Source organism: Ochotona princeps, chromosome 19, assembly GCF_030435755.1.
Source record: "Ochotona princeps isolate mOchPri1 chromosome 19, mOchPri1.hap1, whole genome shotgun sequence".
Taxonomy (NCBI): Eukaryota; Metazoa; Chordata; class Mammalia; order Lagomorpha; family Ochotonidae; genus Ochotona; species Ochotona princeps.
The window spans coordinates 43,661,080-43,677,165 of NC_080850.1; the positions used below are offsets into that span (position 1 = coordinate 43,661,080).

Sequence of the window (16,086 nt, forward strand, 5' to 3'; positions counted from 1 at the left end):
ACCACAAGACCTGATAATTAAAAATAAGGCAGTCTTGTCACAATAGATGAAGACTGCATTTGCTGATGAGGTCATATGAGTCCATTTGCAACACCGTGTCTTCCCTCTGTACCCACAAACATTCAAAATTACAGTCACTCCCTACACACACACACACACACACACACACACGTGCCTACCAAATTTTGCCCTGGGATAAATTTCCAAAAATTACCAATGCCGTGCTGAAAGGGTGGAGTGGAAATGCTGTCCCCATTTGGCTCAGTAGCTTTCCTGGCCAGGAAGCTACTCATCCCAAATGCTGGATTTAGTTTCCTTCACTCGTTGATTCAACAGAGGCCAGAGCATGGCAGTTGCTAAATGCATCTTGAGGCAGAAAAAGGATACAGAAACGACATTTCTGTTGCACAAAAAGGAGACTGAAGGAGAGCCAAGCAATATATGTGAGGAAGAAAGCGGGAAGCAAAGGGCCTGTGGATTCTCACTTCTCTCTTTATGGAATATTCCGGGTGCCCAAGCTGGGTATTCCGCACAGCAGCATGGGGCATGCTAAGACTACAGCCACCACAACAGAGGGGGTATCTGGCAAACGCATGCACAGGGGCCCCAGAGGGGGTATCTGGCAAACGCATGCACAGGGGCCCCAGACACTTAATCTGGACCTTAGAGAAAGGGAAGTCTGCTGAGGCTGGGGGCTGCAGGAGGAGAGGAGGAACGAAGAATAGACAGAACGGTAGAGGGAAACATGCGCAAAGGCCTGGTGGTGAGAGTTTGAGGTGGGATTTGAGGAAGGGTGGGCAATGTGGATACACCAACTGCTGTGTTCTTGCTTTTGAAGGGGGTACTACTTCAGAAGCAGCTCCCTGCTAACGCACCTGGGAAGGCAGCAAAGCGTCACACCTGGCCGTCTGGGGCATGAACCAGCAGATGGAATATCTCTTCATTTCTTCATGTTTCTCTGTAACCACGCCTTCCAAAATACAAATTAATCTTTTTATTAATTTTTTTCAATTGGATATTAGAGAAGGCTCAAGGAGATTTTGAAATTGTCTCATATATACACAAATACACACAGGCTTCTGGCTGCAGTCTTTCTCTGCTACTTAACTTGCCAAAACTGTAGTAGTCAAGGAACACCGCACCTGTGTCAAGCATTTTATATTTTCTAATCATCTTCGATATTTCCCATGTGAATTTACCCATTACAATTTCAAGAAGGAAAAAGAGAGGGGTACAGAGTGATTTATGCCTTGCAATCATATACTTGCTAATAGACAGACAGAAACTCAGAAATATTCAGGTCAAGGTTAGGATCTACTCAGTGGAGCAAAAGTCAGCAAATCACTTCCTGCTAAATGGCCCAAACTCTTCCAATTCAGCACAGACTGCTGCAGAGCAGCTAAGCCCGGGATTCCTTGGACATGCTTATCTCTGAATTGTATTGTAATGAGTGTTCACAAACCATTAACCCACACAAATTCTTCTTTTCAGCAGAGTCTAAGCAGAAATGGCGGTGGGCACTTGGCACAATGGGTTAAAGTGTTGCTTGGGACAGCTGCATCTGATGTTTGAGTCCTGCCTGCTTAGCTTCCTGTTGATGCACCTTGCAAGGCTCCAGAACTCAAGTTCCTGTCACCCATGAAGGAGACCTGAATGGAATTTCCAGGATCTTGGTTTTAGTCTACCCCAGTCCCAGTTATTATGGTCAACTGGGGAATGAATCTGCAGATGGACGATTTCTGTACATTTTTTTTCTTTCTTTGCCTTTCCATTAAATGAACATAAGTAAATTTTAACAAGAGAAATGGCAGAAAAGATCATCATCATTACAGTATGTATACTCTATACATAGTATAGGTCTGTAGGCCTCTGTGTATTTAGCACATTGTATCCACGAGTTCTCCTGACCTAGTCTACAAAAACATTACTTTCCATAGAGGGTTAACTTTTGTTCCTCTTCAAAAAAAAAATGCATTGTGACCATTCTCTATTCTCCTGCATGCTGTGTCTTAAAACGCAAAAGCCAAAAAAAGAAAAAAAAAAAAAAAAAGGCAAGAAGACAGCACTGCACAGGAAACTTCATACTGGAAGTTGGGATCATATCTAGGTCTTAAGAAGTTTTAAGCTGGAATTCACAATTTAAAATTCTTCCAAATGATTTGGGGGTCATTTCAGTTCCTAAAATCCAAATACTGAGACAAACCTCCTTGCAATAGCACTGTAGACTTCGGGAAGATCTCAAGATTTTTTAACCTAGAGTAGATGTACTCAACTTTTTTGTAGCTTTAACTCACCATCTCTATGCATGTGTAGAATTCAAAACGCATTTACCATTCAAACTTCTTTATGGAAGAAGAGAACCGATACTCACAAGATCAGTGAGTCTAAGATAAAGGAGGGTAACACAGGAAAGACACAAACACACATACACACAGGAAATACAAGAAAGCACACTCATATGCACACATACAAGGAAATACACACACAAGGAAGACATACACCGTTTAGTTCTGGGTCTCACCTTTGAACAGGGCCTCTGAGCCAAGACAGTCTGTGACAGCAAGGTGGAGGCAGTGTAGCCAAGGAAGCACAGAACTAGGAAAAGTTTTTTCTCAAACTCTGAGGATGAGGACCTGACTTCAAGGGCAGCTCTCTCCAAGGGACCATCCAGGGAGTGAGTCTCAGAAAAGACTGTAATCAAGACACCTGAGTGGGCTTCACTGGGAAGGGTGCTTTGGGGGATCAAAGCCAGCTCAGCAAGAAATGGATCACAGAGAAGCAAGGAGGAGCCCTGCAAAGGAAGGGTAGAGCCCTACACAGGCAGCAAAGGGCAGAGAGCCCATACAACTCAAGGATCCTGAGTGGGCTGTGGTGGTGGCCTTGGTAAACAACCCTTCAAGCCCCAGCTGGGCCCTACACAGTCCTGACCCAGCCAGATCCTTCCGCACAATGCCACAGGGACCATTACTGCTGAACCCGCCTAGTCTCCTTTCATCCCTTCCCCTGATCCCACCAGCAACTTGGGTGAAATATGGCCACTACGGGAGAGAAGAACGAGCGACGGAGTCTAAGTGAAAATTAGTTTACAAAGAGAACAGAGACTCTGGTTCACTCAGTGAGCATACGATTTATTCTCTGTTGTAGATTACAACTGATCAATTCCACAAGGACAAAATTATGACCTCAGGAAGTCCAAACAAATAAAACAAAGTATTGGGGAAGAAAACGGAAACACTCCTAGTGCTGGGAAGTTGAGCATAGTTTAAGCCAACTGCTTCTCCCACTGGCTTCTGGAAAGGAGCTTTAGACTAATCTGGGAACTGGATCCTCATTCAGTCATGTACAGGAAACCATCCAAATCTAATCCAAGTACTAAATTATTGGCACACCTGAAGTGTGTATGCTGTATGCTTGATTTTGCAAAGACTGTTTACTTCTGACAACGGACTTGTTTAGCAGCTATTACTGCAAATTTCTGGGACATGAATGGACACCTTGACCCTACATAAGAGGGGCAGACACGACAGTGAGATGCCTGGGGAGCAATGAAGACCACATCCTAAGTCAGTGATCTTGGCTTCCCTGTGAGCACTTGTGAGGATTAAACTTTGGAGGAACCCTAGATATGGGTTCCCAAATGTTATCATGCATACAAATTATGCAGAAGGCTTATTAAAGCAGATTGCTGGAGCCAACTCCCAGAGTTTCTGAGTCAACACTCTGGCATGAGACTCCAGAATCTTCATTCCCAACAGGTTTCCAGGTAATATGGATGCTGCTGGTCTCAGAACTGCATCAGAGAACCACTATCTAAGATCAGTGGCTATTCCCAGCTCTGCCTACATCTGTATTTAATTAAAACACAGTGACCTCTTCCCCACATCCTCCATCTCCCCAGATGTTAAATTCATTACACAGGATCCATGGCTAGTGCCCTTCTGATTAAACTGCCTCAGTGGACTTGGCTAAGCATTTCCCATGAAGACCACCCAGAAATCTCAGAAGTCTAGTCTCGCTCTTTCTTGCTCTCTCTCTCTCTCTCCATATATACATATATATTCTTTCAATCCCCTGTGTTATACTTGGGACACACACTGGCCTGTACAATCCTAAAGAATTGGAGCCTTGGTTGCTTTAAAATTTCCTTTCTCTGTGGCTTCTGAAATGTTCGCTGTCTCTTGTTAACGAGGTACAGATTTGTAATTTTCAATGCAGCCTTTTTACAGCAGAAATCCCAACTGGTTGACATCACTCTTGAACTACATTGTAATAAACTCTGGCTCCATTAATATAGAAGGAAAATGGGAAAAAAAATCTCAGTAAGAATTAGCTGAAAAGTTAATGCTTACACAAATACATGCATTAATATTTACAACAATTATCCATTGCTTCTGAAGCAGTCCAAATGGTTGCACTGGCTAACAGTGAAACACAAAAGCTGGCCATGTATTTTTAATTAGACTCCTAATGTGAATATTTTGATTGACTTTAAACCCAGAAATTAATTATGAGGATTTATAAATTCTTCTGATTTATAAATGTACCAACTTGCTAAACAAGCATGAAAGTCCTTTTTACCTCCTGAAGAAAATATTAAATTCTGAAATATATTTAGAAAAATAAGCAAGGATAGAGAACAAAATATTCGTAGCAATCATTTATGTGCATATCTACTCATACCTGCAGAGCACAACTTCGTAACATATTAACTCAATGCAATGCTTCTATCTAACCCTGATTTACTAAAGACACTGAGGATAAAATGAGAGCAGTGATCAAAATCTGCTTCCATCTTCGAGGAGATATTAGCATCCAAGGTGCAAAATGAGAGACTACATATTCCCTAACACAATTCCAACATGGGTGGGGGGGCATCTCAAGAAGAATATGAGTGGGGAATATTCATGAGTACCTTTAGGGATTCAGCAAGGAAATGTTCTCTTCGGTGCCAATTGTATGTAGCTTTTGAACCTTGCACGGAACACACACTTAACATCTTGTTTATGCTGAGTTCATTCCCAGGCTGTGATCACTGCTGAGTTACTTTAGACATCTTGGCATTGTCCTACATCACACGGGCCACAATGGCTATTCTACTCAACTTCCAAGGACTGACTTCATGTATCTGTTTCTTGCAAGCCTTCCCTCCGAGGTCAGTTTCTGGAGAGGAGTCCATTTTCTGGGGGTTCTTTCAGAAACAGTCTGCTGGTGAGGGTTACAGACACCTCAGCCGTGCCCTCCAAATACAAGGCTCATCTGCTCCTGATGAACATGCAGCTCTCTGCCTCTAAGCATACGGAGAAACAACAACATCTGCAGGCGGAGGCATGGGCTTTTGCTTTTTGGCACCACAGAAGGACACCAACTTCATTTTGTAATTTACCAGCATAAGCAGGAAAGGACTGAGAGCAGAGAAGCCTGAAGAGAGGACTGAGAGAACAGCTGGAGTGAAGACACACGTTGCCAAGTCTTTCAAGAAATAGACTAAGATAAAGTGAGAAATCCAAAGTGGAGTGATCAGCAACATTAATAAAATGCTGAACTTGGCTCCTCTAAGGGTTTCAACTTCTGAATCATCATCTCCAATCCAGATGTCACCATATGTCATCTTCCTTCTCTCCGAAAGGAGCAAAGACATCCAGAAACAGACAAAGACTAAGACGGCTAAAGGCAGAACATCAATCAGAACTAAAAAGATCTTCCCATAGTAAAATTCTACCTGCCTGTTTCCAAAGTCTATCAGGCAATCCACGTAAACCCTGTTCGTGGACAAGGTGTCCGTACCATTTCCTGTGTTCGAGCTCGCTGCTTTGCTGGTATAAACCACCAGTGGGATGTATACAGTCACCCCAGCCAACCAGAGCACAGACACCAGCTTCAGGGAGTGCTCCTGCTGGTCCGGGCTTGCAGCCTCACTCGAGGGGTGGACAATCTGGTAAAGCTTCCGGTGGTAGAGCAGCGCCAAGTGTAACACGAACCAGATGGCCAGTGAGGTTGTCAGGGCTGCTGTGAACTGCAGAACTTTGCAGCCAGCTGAATCCAATGTGATCCCTGAAGAGTAAACAATCCTTATGACGTTCACCACCAAGGTTTTAATAAGGTTAACAGATGCAAGACTAAAAATGACAAGAAAAGATGCCTGCACACGTCCAGTGATGCACTTCCTGGTGGTGTAAAATAAACACGTGTTCCCCACACAGCTCACAAGGACCAAAACAGCACAGGCGATGAGTTCAAGCATGTCTGCGGAGGGTTTCATGGCCAACGCCACACCTCAAACACTCTGTTCTCTTTGGTTTAAGTCATTTGCCGTTTGGCAGAAGTTTAAAAAGAAGACATGGATCTACCAAAAAATACCCCACTGTGTTAGCAGCACCCTAAAGTGGTACTGACGATGGCTGGAGCGATGTGTAACAGAATCCTACCAGCTGGCTCCAACATGTGATGCTGGAAACAGAACTTTCCCAGGAGGATTCTGTGGGCTCACCTCCGGGGAGCTGAGCAAGATGACAAAGCTCTGGGCAACAGCTCTTAATTAAAGGTTCCCAGAAAAGTATTTATAGTGCAGTAATGCAATTTCCTAGATACAATACATCACAGATTTCAAGAGGATGACACTAAATATATGGAAGCAAAGGAAAGGTGACCAGAAAAATTACCGTCACTATACTCACAGGGAAAAATTAAAGCAGCAGGTGTCCGAGCAACAATGAAAATAAAAAATGATCAGATGAAGGGAGATAGCACAATAGAGACTGATGAGAGCTGAAGGTTCATCTAGGTTCTCAAAGCAGGGACACTATTATCTATCCTGATGACTTCATTGGCTTGGGAGGCGCACAAAGGAAGATGAAAGAAATACCTCTGTAGGAAGCAGAGCAGGGAACAGAAAAGGGAGCAGGGGAAAATGCATGTGGAGACAGGGAAAAGGAAACAAGAGACTCCACCATGCACACAGACATCACATCCACAGTCACGCCTCTCAAACACTGGCTACAGAAACACTCAGCAACAGGAAGTGATGAAGGACTAGGAAGAATTCTCACCTCAAGGCGAGTGGAGAGAATACAAGATGGACATTGAAATACACTCTCCACTGGTCTGCAGTGAACTCACTTTCTGGATGACTCCTGTGAGTCAAGTGTACCATAATAATCTATTCTGGGGATACACTTTAGTAATGCATTGATTAATGGTGGGGACACGAACTGAGAAACAGATTATCAGGTGATTCCATGCTAATACAGACCTCACGGAGTGCACTAACACAAATGCAGAAGGCTGCAGTTTCACTAGGCAATAGTGTCTCATGGGGCCACTATGGTGGCCGTGATTAACCAAAACCGTGTTGACTCATGGCTACACTTTTCTCTCCTGTATTCCTTTCAGATCTTGTTGTCAGTCATCCTATGTTGTTCTGTTGACGCCTCTCCCAAGTGATGGAATGCAGCCAGCTGATATGGACTTGAGCAAAGGTGAACAACTGCCCAGCCCTCTGTGCTCAGTGACTTCACACTGAGAGTTTGCAGTCAGTCATACTAGGGACATTTACACCATGGAAACTCACGAAAACCACAAAAGAGGACTTCCTTGTGCTTCACAAGCACAACATTGGTGTGGTCAAAAAACACAAGTAGGTGATCCTTATTCTACATAAAGATAAGTAAGACTTTCAGAGAAGCAAAGGGAAAAATAAAGCCACATACGGTAAGAGGCTTAGGACTATGGTTAGGCAGGTAGCAAAGTGGTCCACAAACAACTCCACCGTGGAGGAGCAGAGTGCTAGGAGCTGGCCTCTCCCACTATGGCCTTTCCCTTCGTGTGTTGCTTAGACAGCCAGAAAACTCGGATTCCCCTACACAACACGCTTTTCCTTCCTTAGAAATATACTGCCTCGGTGTCAATTACACTCAGTCAATAAGACACCACTGTGTTTCTAAAAATAAAAATGTTGAGGATGATCATGAAGATACATAGTAATATCACAGGGATAACTCTCTCACCATTTACTTAACAACAACTTTACGTCAGACACTGTGTGGCACGTTGCTGTGTAAATTTCACCTGACTTAATACTTAGTCATTCACACTGAGGAGGAAGCAGGCAGAGGGTGAAGTAAATCCCTCGGCACTGTTGACCACGGGGCCAGGAATCACAGCCAGGTAGGACTGGCTCTCAGCTGCCAGACCATATCCCTCCTGACTGTTCTCCCCCGATGACTTAGGTCTGGTGCACCCAGGACCCAGAGCCATCCTGACTCTGTCAGACACAAGTCATGCTGATTTCTGCATGGCTGTTATTCATCATCTTTCAATGAAAATCACAAATGGGGATTTTTTTTTAAGTCATAATAATCTCCAAGAGTTCTGTATATGGGTTAAAGATGCCCTACTGGAAACGGAAAACGCTGTTTCCAGCACAGGCAGGGTTAAGGACAGGTACAATGGGCTGAACTCCATCCGCAGAGCAGTGACAACGACCTGCCTGGCAGGCCCCAAGAGGACCTTTGTCACTGGGGCCTTCACTTTGGGACACTGTACTAAGAGACCAGCTGCGTAATGGCATTTCTCAAATCTAGACAGCAATTTACAGCAAACACCTACTTTCCCCACACAGAATTTGGGGACTAATTATGAAAATGTTTTGTAAAACCAAATAAGATAAAAAGCTTACATATGCATTTGTTTTTCTGTTTTTGTAAACTGTCTGATTTATATCAAAAGCAGAGGCACAGACAGCAAGACAGAAAGAGATCTTGCATTCCTTGGTTCACTCTCTCTAAACGGCTCAAACAGCCAGGGCTGAGCTAGGAAGCAGGAACTTCACCTGGGTCTCCCACGTTGAGTAGAGGTCCCAGACACTTGAACCACTTTCTGATGTTTGGCTAGATGCATCAGCAGAGAGCTGGTTTGGACGTGGAGCAGGGACTCAAACTAGCACCCACATGGGATGTTAGCGCTGGTGTTTAACCACAATGCTACCCCTAGCATTTGTTTTTTAAAGGATTGGCAAACATGTATGATGTTATTTCTTGTTAGGATCAATGGAGTGTGTGACTTTTTTTTCCTTCAGGATTATTCCTGTGTAAAGAAAGAGCATACGGCAAATACAAAGGGAATAAAAGTGGTTTTAAAAAATAATTATATGAAGGGCAAGAAAACTATCTGTGAATATCTGACTGATGAATACTTCCCTTGTCAACTACATGATAAGAGGATAAAGACGAGAGATAAACTGACTTCAGATGGCTGCCTACTGAGACCCTGCCAGGTGCCCAGCATGGCCGGGCTCCAAGGACAGGGCACAGGCATGTCACCTGCGGTCACTGCCGCAGACACTCAGCCTTGCTATAAGAACATATTAATGAACAGTGTGTGTACTACATGTATAGTGTCTGTGCACTTACAGCAGATGTTCAATATTTTAATAAAATGCTTTTCTAATATTAAGTTTAAAAATGACTAACCCAACGCAGTAAACGTCATGATCCTGACTATACATGAACGAAATTCCCAGAGAAGGGCTATATCATTTTTTACCTGCAGCTCACAGTCAAGAAACCCAAGTCTGGAAAGTGGAACTGCTTGCCCTGAGCGTGTTCAACTCCATGCCCACTGCCATCCAAGGCTCTTTTGGAGAGGGAGCGGGGGAGGAAGCAGTATAGACTGAGCTGGGAGCCAGAGGTGCTGGGATTCTGGAGGTCTCCTGCGGGATTCCAGAGCTTCGTCAATGAGCTCCTTGCACAGAGAACCCACCTGTCCAGGCAGGCGGAGGAAGCCACACTGTGGTGTGTAAGGTTAGTGTGGGATGGACCCTTCAAGGGGAAACAAGCCAAACACTGGCCCAACCAGCCCAATTCACTGAGGTCATCTGAGAAGTAAGCAGTCAGAGGTTCTCCAGGGCTGCCATTTACTTTGGCACAAGATTTAAGAGAGAACCAAGGGAGATTTAGCACAGCGCAGGCTCTTTTCCAAACTGCACACTATTCAACGTTCTTTAGGATTTACTTGAACTCACGGTCATGTGTAAAACGGCTCAGTTGCAAATACTTTCTCAGTGGCTGAAAGCAACCAGGTGCATTTCTGAAGAGTACCCCCGGGGCTCCCCTCAACTGGAGACTGCCAGTCAGAGCAAGAGGAAAACACACGGCCTTCATCTGGGCATTCAGTTCTCACAAACTCTCAAGCTGAGAGATGGGCACATACATGCAATACAAACAGACATCTTCTAGGAAGAGATGCTTTTTACTTCTCAGTCTGCATCTCTCCAGGGCACTGACTCGGGAGGGCGAGCCAGGACAAGCCGACCTGGCTGAGTTCAGAGCAGAGTTTTCCACTGACCCACAGATGACTGGCATGATCCTTTCCACTGCCAGGAGCAACCTGGTGGCCATGTTCTTATATGGGACAAAATGGAAGGACTCACCCAACCTTTCATCTTGGATTTAACGGCTTCAAGCAGTTTTTTAATTCTCTCTAATTCAGTGATTTTGTGACCAGCCAGGGTGAGGACGTAAGCCCTCTAAATCCAAAGAAGAAGTGGAGAGCAAACTCAGGCTGGTTGGGGCCACTACAAGTAAATAGTAACTGCTTTACAGAGACACTGATGCTGTGAATTACACTGTTATGCTACCTGCCAGGAGATGTGGACGAGAGCTCCAGGCCACGTTGCTTGGAGAAGTGGGTGAAGGTTCAATAAGCCTGGCACTGAACTGGAGCCCTCAAGTGAGCCCCTCCCCGGGAGGCACCTCAACAGGCAAGTCTCCCAGTTAGTTCCAGCTGATCCAGGATTGACCCAAGGGCCCCACCAGGAAAGCACCAACTTCACAGTGTACTAGGAATCCCCCAACACCGAGGGGGCCCAGGGAGAGGCCCCCTTAAGGCGAGCAGCAGAAGGCCCAGGGAGCCAGGAAGTGAAGATTCCTTGGGTCTGACACTTTCTAGGCTGGTCTAACAAAGCAACAGTCTGTGAGGCATGTCCAGGGATCCACAGCCAGAGGATGCAGTTAAATCACACACAGCGTGTGACTGGTTTGACATGTCCCATTTGCTCCATATATCCCAATCAGGAGCTGCCTGGAGACAATGGGACATACACAATTGTGTGTGTGTCTTGCACAGAGTGACAAAATGACCACAAAGTGCAAAGGAAAGTGAATGGAGGGCCGCACAAATGATGACTGCTTTGGGCTGTTATCTCCTAAAATCATGCACACGGGCACAGAGGTGCTTCCTGCATGTAACGGGAGGGTGCTACCGAGCTTCTTGCCAAAGACTGGCATTCTAAGCACTGTCTGTGGAGTATAAGCTCAGTTCTTTATCCAGCAGGTGTTCAAAGTCCCCCAAAGCTTCTCCAGGCCTCACTTAAGCCCTCCAAAGACTGAGCTCACACTTGGGTGTGCACACCCTCAAGTCTCACTAACCCTACCAAGAAGACCCCGCCCCACTTTGCAGTCCCTCCCTTCTTTTCTCTCCCCTCATGCAGACTCTGGAAAAGGCAGCCACAGTCACAGCTGTCATATTCTGATCTCCTTTTCGGTAACCCAGCACAACCTGGCTTCTGCTGCTTTTCTTTCTGAAAACAACCTGGGATTCAACCCCACCTGGATCTGCCAGCCTTCTTTCCTCTTCCCTTTAGGAATCTTCTCTCTACTTTTCTCCCTTTAGCCAAAAGCTTTGGTTCAGTTCTCTTCACTCCTTCACTGGTCCCTCTGTGTGCAGATGTCACCTGCTCCTGCTGACCAGCACCAGCTGCCCCAGGGCCTCCCCTACCCAGACTGAACCTTGCAGGCAACACCCCAGCTGCTATTTAGTACAAGTTAGAGAGCTGGGTGTCACCCCCAGCTTCGCCCTCTCTCACTTCCACATCCCACGCCCCAGGAAAGTTTTTATCCAATCCAACCGTTTTCCACGGCTTGTGTACTACTGCCTCTCATTATTTCATGCTTAAAAGAATCTAAGAAAAAGACTAAAGATAAGGAAATTAGTAGATCTTTACTTTCTTGAAATCATTCTCTGTGCCTACAGCTCTCCAAGCAAACTAAAATACAAAGATGACCTTGCCAATCCCCACTGAAAACGTTGGGTGCTTTCCCACCGCCTACAGGGCAGGCATCGGCCCCCTGTAAGCTGCCTAGGGCTTCCTGGGGTCGATGTCCACCTCTTGAGTTTTCAGTTTCTGACTCACAGTGTAAACTGACCAAGCTGAGTGAGCTCCATCCTGTGTGAATTCCACGTTCCCTAGGGTACTGGTGTCGGCTCATGTGACTCTACCAGTAACCTCCTCTTGTGAACACAGCATGCCCTCCCATCACCAGCATCTGGCTTTTCTCTTGCCAGTGAGTGGTACAATCATTCACTTCTTCATACCCAGAACTAACTCATAGGAAAGTATTCCCTAAGCTTGTCAACTGACTGAGTTCCTAGTAGGTGCAGGCAAAGGGAAGCTGAGGCAAAGATTGGAGAGCATGGAGACCCATCTCCGCGATCCAACCTCCACCACACACACACCTGTGGCATCACAGGTAATGTCTTCCATGTGTCACCAGCTCTGAGCACACAGCTGTAGCGTCATTCCAACCTGGCCAGAAATTCCTGAGTTAGAGGTAACCACAGACCTTGTTCCCTGGTCCTTTCAGTCTGGTGGGTGGTAGTAGCATTCCAGCTTTCACTGATTTCACAATGGCCTTATTTTGGAGAAAGTTTACTGTGTCTTTCCAGTGTTAAAATCTGAAATAGTTAAGAGTAGTTTCTTTGATTCTCATTCAACTTTACTTCTTTGCCCTTCCCACTCTGAAAGGACCCATCTTGGGGGTTCCTTAAGAATTTCTTAGCTCTGCTCGGTGACATAGGGGAGAGAAAGGCATGACCGAAGACATGCACAATCCCAGTTCCTCTACATGGGGCCTGAGAAGGAGCTCCACCATTTCCAGGGAGTGATACCAGTGAGCAGAATGGAAGCAGTATCATGGTAACGGGACTACTTGAATTCTGGGCATCAAGTGTAACTGAGTCAGTGAGAAAAGCCTGAAGGCAGGGTAGTCAACTCAATGCTTCAACACAGAACCTTTCCTTTGGGACTACATTTGTGGTATGAGGCTCAAACCCTGACCCACTTGCCACTGGGCACACTCAGGGTGGATTGGCCGTCAGCAGCTCATTGAAGTCGAACAGTGCAACTCCCTAGGTGAAGCCATCTGAAGCCTATGCTGCTCTACCATTCCATTCTTCCGCACATGCTTGCTCTCACTGGCAGGTGGGCCCTGCCAAGGCCACTGGCTCACGCGCTCAGCTGGACCCTCAGCTTCACTCTATCAACTCCAATGAACTTCTTGGCTCACTCCCTTCTTGTTATCTAGTGTAACGTAGACATTCTCCACTTCCCTGCTCCCATAGCTAATCTGATCCTGCACTTGGTAATTATTACAAATTCCAATGAGTTCTCTGACTTCAAACATTCCATTTCCACTGATAAGCCTTACATTTCTCTGGTTCTTATCCATCACAATTCTTGTCGAGTCAGTACTGCAGTTCCACTGAATAGCTCTGAGCTTGTCAGGAAAGTGGACCAGCTTCCCACTGTTCTTTCCATTTGCTCTTCCTGTTGTCAGGAAACCCCCATTTCCTAAGTCTCTATGCAACCCTGTAGACAGCCATCTTAACAATCTTTCCAGCTCTCTGCACCTCAAGGTGCCACAAGAACTGTATTCATCTCGCATTTTTTTTTTGCCACATTGCTTCTTCTTTACCCAAAATTCACAGTTGAGGAGACACGGTCACCTCACCTACAAAACAGATACTTTGTGAGGTACTTGGGTGGCACTGTGATGAATGAACGAGACAACCATGCCACATTCCTGCAACAGCTACTGGAACAAAGCACTCCAGACATGTTCAAGATTGGTGTTTTTTTTCTTATTACAGAATGACTATATTAACCCCTTTTATTAGATTAAACAAGATTTTTCAGTGTACCAAAGCAGGACCTCAAGACTGCAGCCCAGAACTCTTTCAAACATTATCTTCCTTTTCTATTGTTTCCAGACTGTATCCAACACCCAGGAGCAGAACATTGCAAGCATCATCCTTTCCTAGCCCTGACTGGCCAGTTTCACAGAAGGGTGGATGGAAGCTGACTGTGGCGATTCAGGGCATGATGGACTGCTCCCCATGACCATCCCCAGTCTGTCATTAGGAACTGATGATCAAACGATGCCGACGGAAGAGTTATCCGGGGAGACCCAGGGGACAGGGTGAACAAACTTGCTGCAAGAGATCCTGCTGGGGACCCTCAGGACATGATGCTGCCCTTTACAAGGGGATGACAATTCCACACAGGGAGCCCTGCTTATTCAATTTCCCACAGTTTCAAGGTTACTTAGGGATCTAAAAGTCATCATAACATTAAAATATTCAGGAAATGGCTCTTAGGAAAAAAAAATAACACTCCTCCAATTTCCCTGCTGATAACAGCATCTCTCTATATACATTAAATCATCTTTGGAATCTCACTGATGTGGGAGGTTTCAAACCCTTCTTCTATCTAAGATAAATGCAGTGCAAGTAGGTTGGAAGTGGAACTGCAAAGTTTGCAAAAGTTGCAGGATCCATGAGGTCAGAGAAAGTGATACGCAAGAGCTGAAATCCACACCTGGGCACCAGAAAGATGGAGCAGAAATTAAATAAAGTCAGTGGATAAGTTAGTGGTGTGACAGACACGTTTCAAAATGGATATGTGACTTCCAACAGATAAACAGGACTGAAAGGTGAAGAAGCCCAAGGACATTAAGAAAAAAAAAGCCCGACTCTCTTTTGACACACTATGAGGCAAACAAGATATTTAGGAGGTAACATAATGCCAGTGTGTAACTGAAAGAATTTATCGCCAATTCATGACAAAGATCTAACCTAAATTCCACTAAACACAGCCATTCTTGGACTTACATTCATGATTTCAGTTTTTCAAGACACATTCCACTGGTTTCCCCCACTTACTATGAAAAGACGGCTCCAGTTTCCAATGGTTTTATTCCTCATCTGGTCCATTTTCCCCTTTTTCTGATCATGAATATATAATGAGACTTCTAGAAAATGCAAAAACACTTTTTCTCATGAAGGAGGCTTACAGGAAATTCACAAAGATACAAATAAAACACAAGTGCTTAGCAAATGAAGCTGAAAATGTCAGAATTCTTTCCCTCTCCAAGGAGAATTCCAGTTAATCACCTTCACGGCACTAAAGACACATAACTGCTTTTGAGCAACTATTTTGTCAAGCGGTTTCCATACCTAATTTTAAAACTTTCAACTCTGCAAAGTTGGTGCTATCATGCCACATGACAGGAAAACTGGGATGATGGTTAACATTCATTGCATTCATTAGTTCACCGAGTAAGTAACTAGTGGAAAAAGAGTTATAATCTATGCAGGGAAACAGCCTGATAAGAGAACAGGACGTGTGGTGCTGCCCACTGGACCTAGTGGCAAGCTGTAGTTTTCAGCACAGTTGCTGTTCATTACCAGGCTCCGCAAAACAGAGACTGAAATGCAGGCCCTGGAGCCTGCATTTGTCAGGCCTGCAGCTGTCAGTAGAGAGATCCCTTGCCAGCAGGGCTGTGTGGATTGGGCATTCTGTCCACTGGTGCCGCTGCAGACACCCGAAGCATGTCCAAGCATTCACAGCTGTGTGCTTGTGATGGCAAAGTCTCCCAGCTATGCTGCAAAATGCTCAGGTCTCAATGAGCCAAAAGCAACTGTGATACTAGCACATTATCTGTATCTAAACAGGAGGATGGGAAAGTGGTTTCCGGTGCTCCCTGGACAGCCCCACCCACCAGTGCCGACCAGCAACTGAGACACAGACAGGTTTTAAGGCTCCAGCAGGTTCCCTGAGCTTGGCATGCTCCTCAGGCAGAACTCGGCATATCAGGAGATCCCCTCTGGAGAGGCACAGCAGTCTCTAGCCAGAACCACTGATTCACAGGATGCATCTACCCAGCTTTTCAAGATCCACTATCATTCACTTTTCCCAAGAAAAAGAAAATCAACTCAACTTGCCTGCCACTGATAAAAACAAGCTCTGCTCCT

The 16,086-nt window shown here is 45.3% G+C and overlaps 2 protein-coding genes across 6 annotated transcripts in view; both read right to left on the reverse strand.

Moving 5' to 3' along the window:
- The window catches only part of SNCAIP (synuclein alpha interacting protein), a 139,631-nt gene that overhangs the window by 69,438 nt on the left and 54,107 nt on the right, over window positions 1-16,086 (reverse strand). The window lies entirely within an intron of this gene.
- On the reverse strand, window positions 5,288-6,259 carry LOC118760105 (uncharacterized). The gene has a single exon (XM_036496956.2). The coding sequence runs from the start codon at window positions 6,257-6,259 to the stop codon at window positions 5,288-5,290; it is 972 nt and encodes a 323-aa protein (XP_036352849.2).

Bases quoted from the DNA above. Each gene is read 5' to 3' on its own strand.
- LOC118760105 (XM_036496956.2), bottom strand. From the start codon at position 6,259: ATGAAACCCTCCGCAGACATGCTTGAACTCATCGCCTGTGCTGTTTTG.